The 18,132-nt window shown below is 34.9% G+C and overlaps 2 protein-coding genes across 2 annotated transcripts; one reads left to right on the top strand and one right to left on the bottom strand.

Moving 5' to 3' along the window:
* Positions 1 to 5,005: 5,005 nt before the first annotated feature.
* On the bottom strand, positions 5,006 to 8,698 carry LOC122317937 (huntingtin-interacting protein K-like). The gene is made up of 4 exons (XM_043135025.1): positions 8,431 to 8,698; positions 8,169 to 8,224; positions 5,615 to 5,681; positions 5,006 to 5,525 (listed from the first exon to the last, which is right to left on the bottom strand). Exons 1-4 carry the CDS (start codon positions 8,560 to 8,562, stop codon positions 5,445 to 5,447), a joined length of 336 nt encoding a protein of 111 aa, XP_042990959.1. The 5' UTR covers positions 8,563 to 8,698; the 3' UTR covers positions 5,006 to 5,444.
* A 5,231-nt stretch (positions 8,699 to 13,929) lies between these two features.
* LOC122317928 (glycine-rich cell wall structural protein-like) lies at positions 13,930 to 14,680 on the top strand. The gene has a single exon (XM_043135014.1). The coding sequence runs from the start codon at positions 14,004 to 14,006 to the stop codon at positions 14,505 to 14,507; it is 504 nt and encodes a 167-aa protein (XP_042990948.1). The 5' UTR covers positions 13,930 to 14,003; the 3' UTR covers positions 14,508 to 14,680.
* The last annotated feature ends 3,452 nt before the right edge of the window (positions 14,681 to 18,132 follow it).

Here is an 18,132-nt window from a genome sequence, read left to right as displayed (position 1 = left end):
ATTTCCTTTTCCAATGTTACTAGCACACACAACCATATCTCACACACCACCAACACTTGGATTATTGACACTGGAGCTACAGATTATATGATCTGTAGCTCCAAATTCTTCACCCACAATGTTACTCTAATTCGTCAAACCATCAAGCTTCCAAATGGCGCTTTCGGCACTGCCTCACATATTGGTGATGTGCATTTGTCCACTGATTTAATTCTTCATAATGCATTATGTGTCCCTGGCTTCTCTTTTAACCCTTTATCTGCAAAATCATTAGCACACCATTCAAATTGTTGTCTAATTTTCTTGTCCAACTCTTGCTATATTTAGCCCCTTTCATCTTGGATGATGATTGGAGTGAGGATGGTGCGTGATGGGCTATATCATCTTCAACTCACAAGACCCAACCTGAACAGTTTAAACAGCTTTTCCCATACCCCGTTACCTTAAGTTTTTATTAATAATGTTGCCAAGTTTGATCTATTTACTCTTTGGTATTATAGACTTGGACACAACTCAATGACTAAGCATATTTTACATGATTTTAATCCTGATTTTAAGCTTTCTGGTGCTCTTGATGTTCCTTGTCCAATTTGTCTTCTTGCTAAACAACATAAATTACCATTTGCCAAATTAATTCCAAAACAAACAAACCGTTTGAAATAGTTTCTGAGGCCATAACCCCACCCAATCATACAATGGTTACAAATACTTCCTCACCATAGTGGATCAATACATGCAATGCACATGGATTTACCTACTTAAAATAAAATTTGAAGCTCGCGGCTCACTCTAATTTCTTTTTCCTTTGTTGAAACTTAATTTGACACTCAAATCAAAATTATTCAATCCGAAAATGGTGCGGAATTTAATATGCCTACTTTCTGCAATTCCAAACGTGTATTACATCGGCTCACATGTGTTGCTATACCCCAACAGAACGTCATTGTCGAACATAAGCACCAACATATACTAATGTAGCTTGAGCACTCAAATTTCAGTCTAAATTACCTATGAAATATTGGTCTAACTTCGTTGCCACTGCAATGTACTTAATCAACAGACTTTCCACCCCAATTAAGCAATTCTTGACCGCAAAAACCCTTTTGAAATTCTGTATCACACCAAACTATCTTACTCCAATTTCAAGACCTTCGATTGCCTATGTTTTGCCTCCACCCTTTCCCACAACCGAACCAAATTCGATCCATGAGCTTGCAAATTCTCGTTCTTTGGCTATCCATACGGTGTCAAGGTGTACAAGCTACTTGACCTAACCACCAATCACATATTCCTATCATGAGATGTAATTTTTCACGAGAGCATATTCTCACTCAAACACCTGAATGACATTATTGAATCACCCACGCCATCACCTCGGCCCATTACCATTGACACCTATACAGACCCATTCCCTTATCAAGATTTCCCTCACAACCCACCTTCTCAGTGCACTGCACCCACCTATACAGATCCATTGCACAATTAATCGCAACCTTTTAATCCACTCTTTCAGCCCAGCGACACAACAAACATAGACAACCTCACTCTTACATTTGACAACCCACCTTCCCAGACCGCTCAACCCACATCTACAAATCCACTTGCACCTTAGCCCAACCCACCTCCCACTATAACTCCTCAACCCATACGAAGATCAACTCGCACCCGAAAGGCCCCTAATTACCTCCTCGACTACCATTGTCACCAAGTCATTGCCTCTGTCCCTCACGCCTTGGCATCCAAGACAATGGTGCCTGAATCTTCTTCAAGCTCAGGTCAGCACATCTCTTTCCCTCTCTCTTCTATTTTATCTTACACCTCTTTATCACCCAGATTTCGTGCCTTCACCACCTCAATCTCACTCCATATCGAACCCACTTCTTACACACAAGCTATCAAACATCTAATATGGCATGAGGTAATAGATCAAGAACTTACTGCTCTTGAACTTAATGGGACTTAGACCATCGTGGATTTACCTCCTGGCAAGCAATCGATTGATTGCAAATGGATTTACAAATATAAGTTCAATGTTGACGGCATAGTTGAAAGAGCTAAGGCTTGGTTAGTAGCAAAAGGTTTTACCCAACGTGAAGGCTTTGACTTTCATGATACCTTTTCACCAGTGGCTAAGCACGTCTCCATCCGATGTTTACTAGCCATTGCTGCCATCAAAGGCTGGGATCTACAGCAATTGGATGTCAACAATGCTTTCCTATATGGAGAGATTGATGAAGAGCTTTATATGCGACCTCTTCCTATTAATGCCGCGGCTAAAACCAATCAGGTATGCCGCCTTCACAAAAGTTTATATGGTCTGCGACAAGCCTTGCGTCAGTGGAACACTAAACTCAGCTCAGCAAAAACTCACCTTTTCTCTCGCTGAGCTAAGTTCGGTTTCAAAAAATCAAAGGCAGATTATAGTCTTTTCACCAAGAGCACCCCTACTGCATTTGTAGCATTGCTCATCTACGTTGATGATATAATTCTAATGGGTTTTGATTCCGATTCCAGCACTTTAGTCAAACAGTTCTTGGCAACAAAATTTCGGATCATTTAAGTACTTTCTTGGAATGGAGATTGCTCGGACCTAGAATGGAATTCAACTCTGTCAGCACAAGTATGCTCTGCATATACTTGCCGAAACTAGTTTATTAACTTGCAAACCTTCCTTTTTGCCAATGGAGCCAAACATCAAACTGCGGAAGGACAAAGGTGAACTCTTCCATGACCCAGCTCTTTATCGCAAATTGGTTGGCAAGTTAATTTACGTGACCGACACACGGCCAGACTTAAGTTACAGTGTCAATTTGTTGAGTCATTTTATGGATACCCCATGAGTCCCACATTATGATGCCGTTGTCAAAATTCTCAAATATGTGAAGGGTATCCTGGGGCAAGATATCTTCCTCCCTGCAACGTCCAAAATGGAAATTATAGCATTCTCATATGCCACTTGGGCTAACTGCCCAGACACCAGAAGATCAACCATTGGCTTATGCGTGTTTCTTGGCAACTCCTTGGTCTCATGGAAATCAAAGAAGTAGAGTACAATTTCTCATTCATCTTCCAAATCAGAATATAGAGCCATAGCAGCTGCCGTATGTAAGCTAAGCTAGGTTCGATACCTACTCAATGATCTTTAAATTATGATCCAAACACTTGCTCGATTGTAATGCGATAACTTAGCCGCCATGCACATTGCTGCAAACCCAGTGTTCCATGAACGAACGAAACACATCGAACTAGACTGCCATCTAGTTCAAGATAAGATCTCTTAAGGCCAAGTGACCACTGCTCACGTTTCATCATCTGACCAGTTAGTTGACTTACTTACAAAACCCCTTCATTCTCCAACCTTCAATCAACTACTTACCAAGATAGGAGTCATTAACATTTACTCTCCATCTTCCGCGGGCGCGGGGGGGGGGGGGGGGGGTGGGAGGTAATTGAAGTTTAAGGAAACAATTTGTCAAACACGTGATATGCACCCAGAATAATGCATTTGGAAGACGATATACCCTTTGTTATTTTGTTTTGCTGAGTTGTACACATAAATTGATTATTCATTATTTGTTATTCTCATTATTTTGTAACTATAAATAGCCACGGTTGTACATGACAGAGCAATGCAATTATTGAATTCCCACATTCTGTTTTGCCCACTTTAGTAGGTTATTTTCATCTTCTTCCTTGCGCTGTATCATTCTTAATGGTAGGCCCAACTCATTGTGCTTTGGTTTTCTCTTCAGATATGGCCAGCATTTTTTTTAGCAAAGATTGCACCCATAAAGCTTATAAAGTGTTGGCCGCCGACCGCCATCATGACCAGCCCGTGAAACTGGAACCACAAAGCTGAAATTTGAGAGATCCTTGGTTAACATTTGGCCAAATGAAGAGGGAAGGGAAAACTTAGGGAAGAAACAGTGGTTCTCCCTCATGTGAGCAACCTAATTTTGGTAGTGATATGGGTTGGTTTCGTGATGTTTGTTTATTTCACTTGGCATCATAACCAAATCTTCATACTGAATGCTCTGTGCTGGGAAGTCATTTTAGATGGGGGAATATAAGAAAGTCACTTAAAAACAAAATTTGTACAAAAGAAAATCCAAGTTTTACTTTCGTGTTAAATAGAGAGAGCTACTAGCAGCAGTCACTTTCCTCATTTGTATTAGCTCTCTTGTTTTAACTCGTGGTTCTCTATTTTCCTGCTTCTTTTATATATGAAAAATTTTAAATATAAGCCTATAATCCAATTAGTTTAAGAAGAGTAAATCTAAAAAATATTTTTAAAAAGTTAGATGATGTGTGAACTTATGTGTTGCAAAGTTCTGAATGTATACTTTCTTTTAAATTGAAGTTTGGTGGTAAGATAAAAATTTTGAATTTGAGATAAAAGTTTAAAATATTATTTTTTAATAATATTATTATTATTTTAAAATTTAAAAAAGTTAAATTAAAATTTAAAAAAATTAAATTATTTATTATATTTTATGTAGAAATTTAAAAAAATTATAATGATGAGATAAGATAAAATTTTTGTATCTCATCGGAGAAATGATATATACACAATGTATTTCACAATAATTTACTCTGCATGTAAAATAAGAATAATTTTGTAAAGTGATGTTAATTTTATAAAATAGTTTACAAAAATACCCTTCCTTTTAAATATTAGTGTAAAATATTATAAAATGTGACGTTCGTTTGTCATTTTTCTACAGAGAAAGTAACTCCTTAGTAATTACTTGCATCCCTATCATGGAAAACACTAGTTCATGTCGTCGATCTGATTAGTACGTGTCGTTTGTGACACTTCAACTACCGGAGTGAGTGATTAGATAGGGGAATTAAAAAAAATTAAAAAAGAAGAAAAGGTGCACGATTAGAGAAGTTCAAATATTAAGAAATTGAAATTTCAAAATTCGGGACTTCCAAGTGTAAGAAAGAAATATAAATTACCAGTACAAATTGATGCATCAAAAATCAAAAGTTTAGATCAAAATGCAAGTCAAAACAATATTTATTACATGAGTGATGTGGCACCAATTACATAAACTGCCAACCCAGTTTATAAGATTTTTGTAGCAAAACTTAACATGTTTAGCATTTTCCTAAACCTATGGCCTAAAAATCGATTTGATTCCAATATCCAGGGGTGCACCGTACGCATCAAAGCAATTCGGCCTTCACGGCCTGGAATGATGACTATTGAGTGTTATTCTGGTATTAACTGACTGAAAAGCATTAATCAGCCATCCTAACTACTCAGAGTCAATATTCACATGGTGCCAAATGCATATTTAAGAAGCAAACATGTTTGTCATGAAGACAAAAGATAGATACTTCTACTGACAAAATAATATTAGCTGCAAGTCCTCATCGTTCATATTTCTTTTCTTGGTTAAGGTCATCATTCCTATTTCATAACTCCAATGCCTTTTCTACCTTAGCAAATGTCGAATAGCAGCAACAGCGTCACCTTTGTGCTCCCGTAAGGTTCTCTCAGCCACCTTTGGGTCCAACTGTTCCCAATGTTGACCAAAAAACATGAGCCTTTGGCAGCAAAAGGGATATACGCTAAAGAGCATGGGAAAAATATGAGGCAACAAACCTCTAGTTCATTTGCGATTATGTCAAAGTCAGCTGCCCTGATCTTAACAGCAGCCAGTTCTTTCTCTCTGCATGAAAGAAAAAACCATCTTTGCTTGAAAAACAGTGAGAATAACAACAAAGAAATGCAGAAATATAGTACTAGAGGGTGAAATTATCCCCCAACAAACAAATTCAAAGGAAAAAAAATGAATTTGTTAATTTGAGCTGCATCATGTAGTTCCTAATTAAGAAATTTTTTTTGATAAATGAAGTTCCTAATTAAGAAATTAATGGTAGCTAATACAGTTATGTTGCCAATAAGCCTGAGATTCTAGTCATTACTACTATCATGGCAATAATAGCATGGCGGTGCGTTTAGTAAATTTAACTTCCACCCGTCAAAACCACATGCACCAAACGACTCTGATGGTGTTATAGTTCAAAATAGTCTGAATTGAATTCCAAACTGTAAGAATTCCTAATTGCCCATAAGATGTTTAACAATATAAGACCTTTTATTAAATTTTTTCTCACACTTTTTTCAATAAGACTTTTTTATAAGTTTTTCAATAAGAAAATTTATTAGTAAAATATAAGGAAAACTCTATTTGCACCCGGCAATGCGTACCCCCTGCGTACACGTCCCTCCACGTGTGCAAATGAAACGGTGTGTTTCGTATACACCCGGTTCTCCCCCCCTTCCCTTCGTCACAGTGAGAGCAAACAGATAACGAAGCTCCAGTTTGCTGCTTGTTACAAAACGCAATACTGATTTTTCACATAATAACTGCTTCTCTCACTGAAACTTCTCTCTCTCTCTGAGATCAAGCTTTATCATCTCCTTCCCGAAACTTTCTGGGTTTTTTTAGTCGAGTTTGATGAATTTTTATTTCAATTCTGGTTGGAAAGAGACCCATTTTGATTTTGTTCAGTTTTTTATTTTCCTTACCTGCTCTGTAAATGGTGGAGAGGATGCCGGCGATGGGAAGTGGAGGAGAAGAGCACTGCGACGTCGATGGTGGAAAGAGACCGTAGCAAAAACTTGAATCTATTTGGAAAGAGACCCAGTTTGCTGCTTTTCCGTCGATGGTGGAGGAGGTCGTCCCGTTGGAGGAGTCGTCGTCGATGGGCACAGCGCAGGCCATCGCTGCTGATCCGTCCCCAGCCTCGAGTTTTCAGTCTTATCGACAGCTCTGGCCGGTGTCGTCGCCTTCCTCTTCTCCGGAGTACCCTTCCTCACGCTCGGCAATGGAGACGGCGCAGGCTTCGCCTTGCTGACTTGGAGCGAGAACGATTCACCCTGAAACGACACCGACAAGCTCCTCGCCGAAGTGAACAATAGCTTCTGAGCCGCAGACACTTCACCATTGCCGCTCCCAGCTCTCGAGTCCAGAGAACTGGGCCGAGGAGTGGCCGTCCTCCTCCTCTCCACTGACTGTGAACGTTTAGCCAGAGACGATACCGAAGGCATCGGCGTCATCGTAGTCGTCCGAGAAACCAACGGCGATGGACATCGTCGGGAATTGGAAGTCGAAGAAGGCGTAGAAGTAGAAGAAGAGGAAGAGGACATGTAGCGAGAGGTGACTTGTCGAGATTTCGACCGGCGGTGGGGAGAGACTGCATCCTCAAAAATTTACAGTTTTTTTTTTTTAATTTATTTATTATATCGGCTGACGTGGCAATTCCGCAACAGGTACCCATCGCCGGGTACCTCTAGCAGTCCTCAAAATATAAATAGTACCATAATAATTGAAGCATGTGAAGCAAAGCAACATCAAGAATGCCACAACCTTGAGCATGCATAGGCGATGCTCTTGTCTATGTCCTGTGTGCTTGGGCTCTTGCCTATTCTTATGATTAATAAAACTATGTTTACCGTTCAAAAAAAAAAAAAAAAAAGAAAAGAAAAAGAATGCCACGACCTTGCTATGATGGGGAGCTGTTTTATGTATTTCAGAGACACAAACATGACATGTAATCTTTCAAAGGAAAAGGATGACAGAATGCATACTTGCACAGGATGCAGGAAAATGAATATGCAAGTCAAAGCAAAGATTCCAACGCATTCAACAGAAAAAACCTCCATAAACGTAGTTAACCGAAAAAATCCACCATTGCAGTCAAATACATACACGCACAAGCACTAATGAGCTATTTTTGCATTGAATTGCAGTTCAAAAGTAACAAGAAAACCACAGAACCAGGTTACATTAATCACAATATAAAGACAAAGGACATCAGGTATCAAACTCCAGCTACCAAGATTTCTGATGGATTAAAAAGGGGCATAAAATAATCATTAAAATTTAGTTTAATTCTGTTCTAAAAATAGTTTTAGCTCTTCAGAAAGCAGCATTTTAATCTGACAAATACCGTTCAGAGCTTGTTGAGAATGAGTTAAAGCCACACTGATTTTCCACATTCAAAAGAAAAAAACAAAAATCAGAGAAAAATTTATAATAGTTCAACTATTAACTACAATATCTACTGTAAGACTGTAAAACGTGACATCATGAATTGATCAATTTCTTAGCTCGCGAAATCAAAAGCTAAATCATAGAATCCATACTTACCTCATTTTTGTAGCTTTCCAATCCGCTTCTGCTGATGCAGCGATCGACGCCATCGCCTAACACGTCATCCAAAAAAACCTTGAGGAAAAGTAAACACATAATCATAATGAACACTAAATCTTTTCCATTTTTTGAAATGCCAGTGAGTGCGTCTCAAATTCGTTTATTTTCCTGCGTTTTATTAGCATCCAAACAGAGAGAATAAAGTCAAATTTCAGAGGGAGAGAGAGAGAGAGAGAGAGAGAGAGAAAGAGGATCGAACCTCTTGCACACGAGTGGAGTCGAGCTGGCGATCTTCGACGCGGTCGGTGAGCTTGTCGAAGGCTTTGCTCTGTTGCTGCAAGTCCTTGGAGTCCACCACTCTCTCAATGCCTCCGTCGTCTGCTCCCTCCATTTTTTTGACCGATAGCTTTCTTTGCAAAAACAAAATGCGAGAATCTAAAACCCTAACTCTACTGGTTCTGCTGTGGAGTGCGAACGACAGAGCAGCCCGAAGAGGGCAGTCGAGTTTTCTATATTTACATTCAAGTTTTTGTTCGCTTTTAAGCAGTCTTTGACTTCAAGAGCGTCAAAGTGAAGCAAGAAGCTGGCCCATGACTGTTTAGGCCTGGCCCGATGGCGATACCCGCTTGCATCATATGTGTTAAATATTAAGGTCCGTTTGAATTAACTCATCTCACCCCGTGGGTAGCACCCCTTCCCCGCACCCCGCCCCCGCATGATGCGGGGGATGAATATTTCATCCGCACCCCACCCCCGTGAGGCAGGGGCGGGGCCCCCCGCTCCGGTGCGCGGGGGGTGTTCACCCCGCCCCCCGCCCATTTCAAGAATCTCATATTTCAATGGGCTTAAAAAAATTTTTGTGTCTAAAAATATTATTTTTAGACCCAAATTATTATATAATTAAATCTTAAATTAAAATTTATATATATAATAATATAATTTAAAAACTAATAACATAAAAATTATGTTACTAATTTTTAAATTTGTTAAACTTGTTCATAAGAATCACAAGAGAGTGAGACTTGTTCATCACAAGCTTGCATATGCCATGAGCACCCTAGGCCTCATTTATATAGAACTCTAAGGTCATACAAGAGTCTTACTTGAGCAATGTGAGACTTACTGTTAAGGCCTCATTTTTTATTCTTGTGATTCTTGGGCAAAAGCAATTAGAACGATCTTTCGGAAAGGGTCAAATGACGTGCCGCAAATGCTGATATTTGTTTTTATTTTATTAAAATAAGACCTACAGCTGGAATTGGGATGAATGAACAATAAATTAGAGAATGCTTTTGTCAGCAAGTCAAAAAAAAAATGATAAAAGTAAAAAATGGGTTACTGGAAGACGACGAGTCAAAATCGATGACTAAAAAGTTCTGATGATTCTGAATTTAGTGATCTTCTACTTTAATTAAATTTTTTAATATATTATTTACAATTGTCAAGGTGAGTATTATAGATTATATTCATTTTTATTACTTGATAAAATTTTATATTTATTCACATAGTTTACATATCAGTTATATCTATAGTGAATTAAAATTTTGATAATTTACATTTCAGTTATATCTGTGGTAAATTTTTATTCACATAATTTATATACAAATTCTATTTACTCTTTATACTTGTTATGAATTATTGATGTTAAGATTCATATTGAAATAGAAATTGAGCATCCCTGAAAGATCGTTCTAAATCAATAATTTTATTGAATATCTCATAATTTAAATGAGTGATACATGTATCAAAAGATTATTATGATTAATGCACCTGAAATTGCATAATTGAAATTGTGTAGAGAAAAGTCATTAAAGAATATATGTTTAAAATGATGCCTCGAATGTGCTCCTGAAGTAGCAATATCGAGTGTAAAAGTTCATAAGATATTCTAAAATTATATCTGGTCTTCTAGTGGCTAAGCAAAATAATGAACTTTTGATAAGAAATCATTAGTCACGTCCTAATAGTTCCACATCATTCCCTGAAGTGAATGATATTGGATTTATTTCATTTTATTCACTGAAGTGAAGAGAATGATACATTTTATTCAAAAAAACTAAGAGATTGAATGTGTCAATGAATATCTTTATAATACTTTTATAATTTCGGGTCAGAAGTTCATATTGGAAAAACTACCAGCTTTCTCTTTGAGATGATATACAACTATTGAATCCAATATTATGACGCATCAAAAGTGATATGATTCAAAATATTTGTATGTTTTTCATGATTATCTTGATCATCCGAAATCAATTATGATAAGTCGAATAAATTTTCATATGGACGTCCATAAAAGAACTAGAAGATTATTTTACTAGAAAGTCTTACCACCAGGAGTGGAAAGAAAAATTTCCTAGAAGCAAATAAAATAAAATAATTCGACGTTATCTTAATTATCATAGATGAACTAAAAGTTCAGATGATAATTAAATTATGGATGCAATAAAATAAAAATGTCTTATATTCTAACTGCTAAAATCCCAGCGAGGACTGAAATTCCCGTAGGACAATTAAGAAATTTAACAGTCTAATGAACATAAGACATGTCTAAAAGCATGTGAGACCTATTGATACAAAAGATAAACCATCTCGAAAGAGAAAAGTACAAATAATTTAGTGCTCCTGAAGAGGCCGTACTAACAAAACAAGTAATAAGATCCATATAAATTTTCTGTATAAAATTCTCCCATATAAATTCTTAAAGAGTATAAATCTCCTGAAGAGTGCCTTCTGTAGAGGTTTTTCATAAAATGTCTTCCCTTGAAGAGGGACAGGTACCTAAAAATAACGAGATATCGATACATTTCATGAATATTGAAGAAATTCTTGATAGAAATAAAACCGTAGTCGACAACGTATTTTCATATAAGATGGTAATTAACATTACGAGAAGTAATGAAAAAAGTGAATCAAGAACCGTCGAAGAATATAGACGTAAAAATATTGGCCAAATTTAAAAAAAAAAAAACAATTCCTGTAGAATTGATATCACTAGTAAAATATGATGCATAGGGAACTGTAGTCCAAACATCTAAAGAAGTGATGCTTGTTGAATATCAGTGTGTATTTATATAAAGAAAATAAAAATGTGATATATAAAGTTCAAGTTAGTTTCTTGCAGACAATTCATGCAGAATTGATATCATTAGTAAAATGTGATACATATGGACTCGTAGTCCAAACACCTAAAGAGGTGATGCTTGTTGAATATCAGTGAATATTTATATAAATGATATAAAATGCCTGAATCTTCTAATATGAAAATGTGATATATAAATCATGAGTCGGTTTCTCGCAAAAGAATATTGATATGCTTTTAAAATGGTTGAAATTATATTGAGGTTTTTATTAGCTTGAAAGTTACTTAGAATTTGGATATGCATAATTAACTGCATATATTTATATGGATCATTGGATCATGACATATATATGAAAATCCTTAAAGGATATAAAATGTCTGAACCTTTTACTCTGAATACATCCATAAATATGTATTCTATTAAGTTTCAAAAATCCTTATATGATCTAAAACAACCCAAACGCATGTGAAACAAGCTATTTTCATATATTTTCAGTATCTATTGAAGTTTATATAGATGATTTAAATGTCATTGAAGTTTCAGAAGAGCTCATGAAAACTGCACATATTTAAAATATAAATCTGAAACTTTTGCGGCTTCAAAGTGGAAATGAATGAAATTATTAGTTCTGAAATACCATCTCTTAAATGCAATTAGTATTTCAGATTCATATTACGATTTTCTAAGAAGTGTGCATTATTAAAAGAGAAATAAAATGGAGCACACAGAACATCTACCAGAAGATAGAAATACAAATATGAATATTTGTGAAATATTATTTTATTATCTCGAAACAAAATTATAAAAATTTAAGGCTCTTCGCCTCATTTTTTAAACGCTCTTGTTTTTCAAGAATCTGCATAACATCTTTATATAAAGGAGTAGGCAATCGAAAAGAAAATTTAAACAAGGATTTTAAATTCTTATTCTCTTACTTATTGCTCATATCTTCATGTTGGATTCCATAAGAAGTCGCTGAAAGATAGAAATATTCTCGTGGAGTTTGTTAACCCCACAAGTTTTAGATTGTAGTCGCTGAGAAAATGAGATAATGTTTGATGAGTATCGGGTACAAAAACTCACAAGCTCATAGATAGCTTCATTATTTGACTTATTAATCAGATCGTTATTGTATTGCATTGTAGCACCTACGGTAGAAGTAGAAACAACTGGTAAACGAGGTGCAGAATACCTCATATACTAGCCATGAGAAGATTATTGAGCCATTGCAGAGTAAGAATGCAGAAAGAGATTGTAAAGTAAGAATGCAATATAATTACAAAAAAGTGAAGAAGATGAGATGCGAATGAAAATGAGCTAAATATCTCTTTTATAGAGAAAATTATGACAAAACATCTCTATTATTTCACAGCATCTCTCGTAAAGTATCTATCTATAAGAGACAAGATATATAGCATCATAGTTCTGCGGCGCTTGACAGCTACATAAGAGCTGAAAAAGCCTGCGGTGCTTCTCTGGTCTAAAAAGATGGCCACCGTTTTTATTGAAAAATGAGATTAGTGACTTAATTTTGATGAATTCTCCACTAACTAAGTTATTTACAATAACTCCAGAAGAGTACAATTCCAGAAAAGTAGTGAATTTAATGATCTTAAGTCAATATGGTGAATTTCACTATAAAGTCTTGAAGCACTTTTATATGGACAAAACTCATCTCTTGAATATTCCAATGGTTGCTCGATCATTCGATGAGCAGAAAAATCCACTTCGTCTTTGTGAAGACGATGAAGAAATTCTTGGTCCTAAAGTACCTTATCTCAGTGGAATTTATGTCAAGCAGATACGGTCAAGTGATAATTTGGCAAATTTATTCACTAAAGCATTACCAACTGCAATATTTAAAAGGATTATGCAGAACATTGAAATGCGGAGACTTGAAAACCTATTATCATGCACTTTTCAGGAGGAGTAATGTATTGAAGACTTGTGTTGATTGTACTATTTTTCCTTCGCTAAATTTTTATCCCACTGGATTTTCCTTTGTAAGGTTTTAATGAGACAATCCTAAAACATTTGGTGGTACACATGAATATTATACTCTTTTTCTTTCGCCATTAGTTTATTCCCACATGGTTTTTCTTTTGCAAGATTTTAACGAGACATATTCTTTAAATATAATCATCTAAAGGGAAGTGTTATAAACCAACTTGTATTATATGATCACATTTAGTCATCATTGTTGACCAGCTCTTAGCCATCAATTAAGATTTTTGTAACTCTATATATATATAGATATGAGTATATTTATATGTCAAATTATGGAAATAACAAAAACCTCTCTCTCATTCTCTCTCTTGACTTTTCTTCTCTCTTTTCAATTGATTCACAACAACATGTTCTATTATTCTTTGATTATCTCTTGATTATGTGTAAAAAAACAAAATGGACAAAACGAGGCCAGGTTGGAATATTAAATATTAATACTCAGTAAGGGTGGGGCATGCACTAACATTTTCGAATTAGTTGGGAGCTGTGTATGCCATTATGAGGTCGCCACCTATTCATCATTCCTTATTCAGACACAGTTGAATTTTGCACCACTTGAGTGAGCAATTAATTAGTAGTCCACAATAGCGGCCATGCACGCGAAATTAAGCAAGGAGATCATCACCTCAACTGCATGCATGAATGTTCGATCTCCTCTATAAAAGGCACTGCTACTCGATTTGCTAACATCAAGCAAGCCTTTCTCTCTCTTGTACTTCTATCGGACGTTTGGTTTCCGGAGAAGATGGTGAAGCTTTCCAAGTACGTCCTTGGTCATGTGTTTGTTGTGATGTTGGTGCTGTTGGTGATAGGCCTTGCAGAATGTCGGAAATTGGAGAAAGATGAGTTTTCTGATGGCAGAGGAGGTGGCTTTGGAGGTGGTTCCGGTGGAGGATATGGAGGAGGAAGAGGTGGTGGTGGAGGCTTTGGAAGTGGAAGAGGTGGTGGTGGTGGATTTGGAGGAGGAAAAGGTGGTGGTGGCGGCTTTGGGGGAGGAAGAGGGGGTGGTGGTGGATTTGGAGGAGGAAGAGGAGGTGGTGGAGGTTCTGGAGGAGGGTTTGGAGGAGGAAGAGGGGGTGGTGGTGGCTCTGGAGGAGGAAGAGGCGGTGGTGGCGGCTTTGGAGGTGGTTCTGGAGGAGGGTTTGGGGGAGGAAGAGGAGGTGGAGGTGGAGGAGGAAGAGGTGGTGGCGGTGGCGGTGGCTTTGGAGGAGGCGGTGGTTCTGGTGGGGGAATTGGTGGTGGGTTCTAATCCAAAAATATTAGCGATCTTATTCGCCGTATCATGTAATGTAAATCCATGCGCCAGCATGCATGGATAAGGTACTTATATGTAAGAGGTGGAATAAAAAGCAGCTAGTAATGCATGCAAATATTATGTAATCACCGGTTGAATAAATGTAATCTGGCCTCTAGTTCCATATATATACCATCCTACATAACTACCCAAAGGTAAAATCACTAGGCAGGCGACTCAATTTTACAAAAGAAATGTTATAATTAGAAAGAAATTTCATAAAAATAAATTCATAAATTAACATGGGTTTATATGATATATTATATCTATATTATAATAAAATTAATTTTATATTAAACGTAACATATTAAATCATGTCAATTTAAATTTATTTTTGTGAGTTAAATATTTCCTTGACAGACAAACTAACAAAACTAGAAGTACTGTGCGTGCAAGCTCGTGTATTTTTCAAGTGGCATTCAAGAATTCATTAATTTAAAGTAGAACAAGGAACAAGACATCATGTTTATGATCTATCTTAATTAAAATTTAAAATTCAATTTAGAAACTTTGGTATAGCTTAATTAAGAATACTAGAACTAATAATGTGAAAATAGCATATGATCAACACTAGAATTAATATGATGAAGTTAATGATTGTTTATGAGTTATTTGGTTAATTTATTAATTATTTAATCTTATATAAAAATAAATGGTTAAATACTTCATTCGGGCACAGATTGATGATTGATCTTTGTGATGCTTTCATTTGAACTTGTCGCTCAATAAACTTTTGAAAATAATCAAATTGCTCCTTAGATTTTGACAAAATTATCGTTAATCAGATTTGATGGAATGGTTCTTTATGAGATTGGGTCACTACAAGAAAACTGTTTAATTATGGTTAATTATTTTCTGTCAAAATGAGTCTGTTTAGATCACAAATAGTCATTATCGTTACATATAATCCGTTATAAATTATTATTTTTTTTTATAGTGGATTGTGAGAACTTATAATTGTGTGTTGATGCATTTATAATTTATTTTTCCAGATGCTGAATGCCACTAATATGGTATATATGGTAGCATAAGTCACGGTGGCTCATCCCATCCATAATGTATGTGAAAAGTAAATCAAAATGCACGAAATGTAAAAAGAAAGAGAACAGTCATTATGTCCACGTGTTTCATAGAGAAGAGATCCATCCACGTGTTTTAGAGAGAAAATCTGAAAAAGTGTGCCGTGATTGTGTTCGATCGTGCATCCGATATTGGTACTATCGAAACCATGATTGTAGCGATTGATCATTGCTAAAATAACCATGTTGTCAGTTTGGATATTGTGGAATGCGACTGAAATTTATTTAAACTTGTACTCTAATAATTATATTAGGAAATAATATAATTTCTTTGCCTGAAAGTACACTAATATATATATACACACTAGGGGAGGCTGAACGTGCTGTGCACGTTTGCTTAATTGTTTGTTTTTGTTACCTCATACAAAAATTTGTTCAGACAAAATTTAAACAAAAAAATAGAAATATAAACAAGATTTTGTTTTTCTGTTGCATGATCATTGTAGTTTTGGGCCAAATTGGACAGGGCCAATAGAGAGAGCATTAAAATTTTTATGTTGTTGCTGATTGAATATTTCTGGATCTGCAGTAAGTTGGAGCATCCACTGTTTTTCTGTAACTTGTACTGCAACATTCTCAATAAATTGCAGATGCTCCTATATGTTTTAAATTTAATGAAATTAGAGAATAAATAAATTTGTAAATAATTAATTCATAAAAAAATAAAAATAAAAAAATGATTAGTATTTTATCATGATAAAAAAGTAATTTTTTTTTTTTTTTTTTTTTTTTTTTTTTTATGTTAGCTATAGAAACTACATAAACAAAAAAATTTACCTCTCCATTGTGATTCATGAAATCAACTGCAGAATAATCTAATGCTTCCTCAGCAATTTTGCCAAACATCACTGCAGCTAACTTTCCTGTCTTATCATCAAGTTCAACATATGCTCGACACCTAGAAATAATTAGAGTATGATTTTTTGTTAAAATTGATAAAAAGAAGTATATTTAAAATTTTTAGAGTGAATTATTAGATGATAAAATTTAAAAATATATACCATGGTTGAGCAACAGTTTGGTGTTTGCAGTGGTAACAAAGGAAATTTTCATTCTGGTCATGTCCAGTTCCTTTATTACAATTGATGCAAGACATATAAAAAAATATTTGGTGAAAGTTGATGATGTTTATTTTTGCTTTAATCCAGAATTTTGCTTTCTGTAACATGTAATAAACAATTTGTTAGATAAGATATATGAGTAATAATTTGAAATTGGTAGTAAAGAAGAGCATTTTACCTCCATTGGTTGTAAACTTTTCATCAATGCAGCAACATCACAATTTTTTGTTATTTCTCGTAGACCAATTGATGATAATGATGCAGGCGGAGATGTTAATGATTTTGCAATAATATTATCTAGTATTGCATCATTAATTGTTGCCCTTAAAAAAGATGAAAAAAGAAATAATTTAAATATTGAATATATGCACATGAAGAATTTTGAACATAAATAAATTGATATGGAAGGAAAGTAAAAGTTAGAAAGTAATAAAAAAAAATTATGAAAAATTGTTTAAAGATTAATCACCATTTTTGTAGTTGTTCTGCGTCAGGAAGATCAGGATTAATTGTGAAGACACTTGTTGGCCGCGATGATAAGGACAAACCTACATTATAAATATTGAGTATTATTATTTAAAAAATATATTATTTATAAAAATATTTAACAATAAAAATTATTGAAGATACCATTATATGACCGAACTTTCAGTTTTGTTGCAAGGATGATTGGTTTTCTTTCAATTATTTCGGAAATTTTTTGACATTCATCTTCCACAAAGCGTCCGCATATAGTTAAGCTGACTGGATTTAAACTATAACATATGAAAAAAAACAATTAATAAAAATTTTATAAATGTTAAATTCAAAAAGAATTTTGAAAATAAAAATTAATAGATTTTCTTACCTTTGATCTATGACGTAAATTTCTTGAATGGTAATTGGTCCACTTGTTAATGTTATCTCTTTGAATGGCCTGATTTGAATTGTAATTGCTAGTAGATCTGATTAAAAATATACAAACTGTTAATTAATTGGCAATAAAAAATTTAAAACAAATAAGAGTTTATCTATTTCTGCAATTGAGTCTTTGTAGGGATCTAATTGATCAATAGAGATGAAATTGAATTTTGGCAGCTCTAAATGTATTTCATCGTTTGGTACTTCTTCAATAATTGTCTTGGAATTTAAAATCCATTGAAATTCGTATGATTCTGTTCTGAATTTAGGATCCAATGGTTTGACAAATGCATTTGTGATATAATACGACTGAAAGATATGCGGAGAATTTTTTCTTGAATCGATATATGTCCCAAACATGGTTGCTTGAACCCGATTTCTCTGCATTATATGAAAAAATTTAAGTAAGAATTTTTTATAATAATTTTTTTTAAATGATTTTGAAAGAATTGGTTTAAAAAAAATAAATTTGAAAATAAAATAGAATTAAATATGAGGAAAATTTAAATAATAGAAAATACAAATATTTTAATATTTAGT

The sequence above is a fragment of the Carya illinoinensis genome, chromosome 1 (genome assembly GCF_018687715.1).
Source record: "Carya illinoinensis cultivar Pawnee chromosome 1, C.illinoinensisPawnee_v1, whole genome shotgun sequence".
Taxonomy (NCBI): domain Eukaryota; kingdom Viridiplantae; phylum Streptophyta; class Magnoliopsida; order Fagales; family Juglandaceae; genus Carya; species Carya illinoinensis.
Note: the sequence above shows the minus strand (reverse complement) of the source record. Positions and strands in the feature narration are given on the sequence as shown.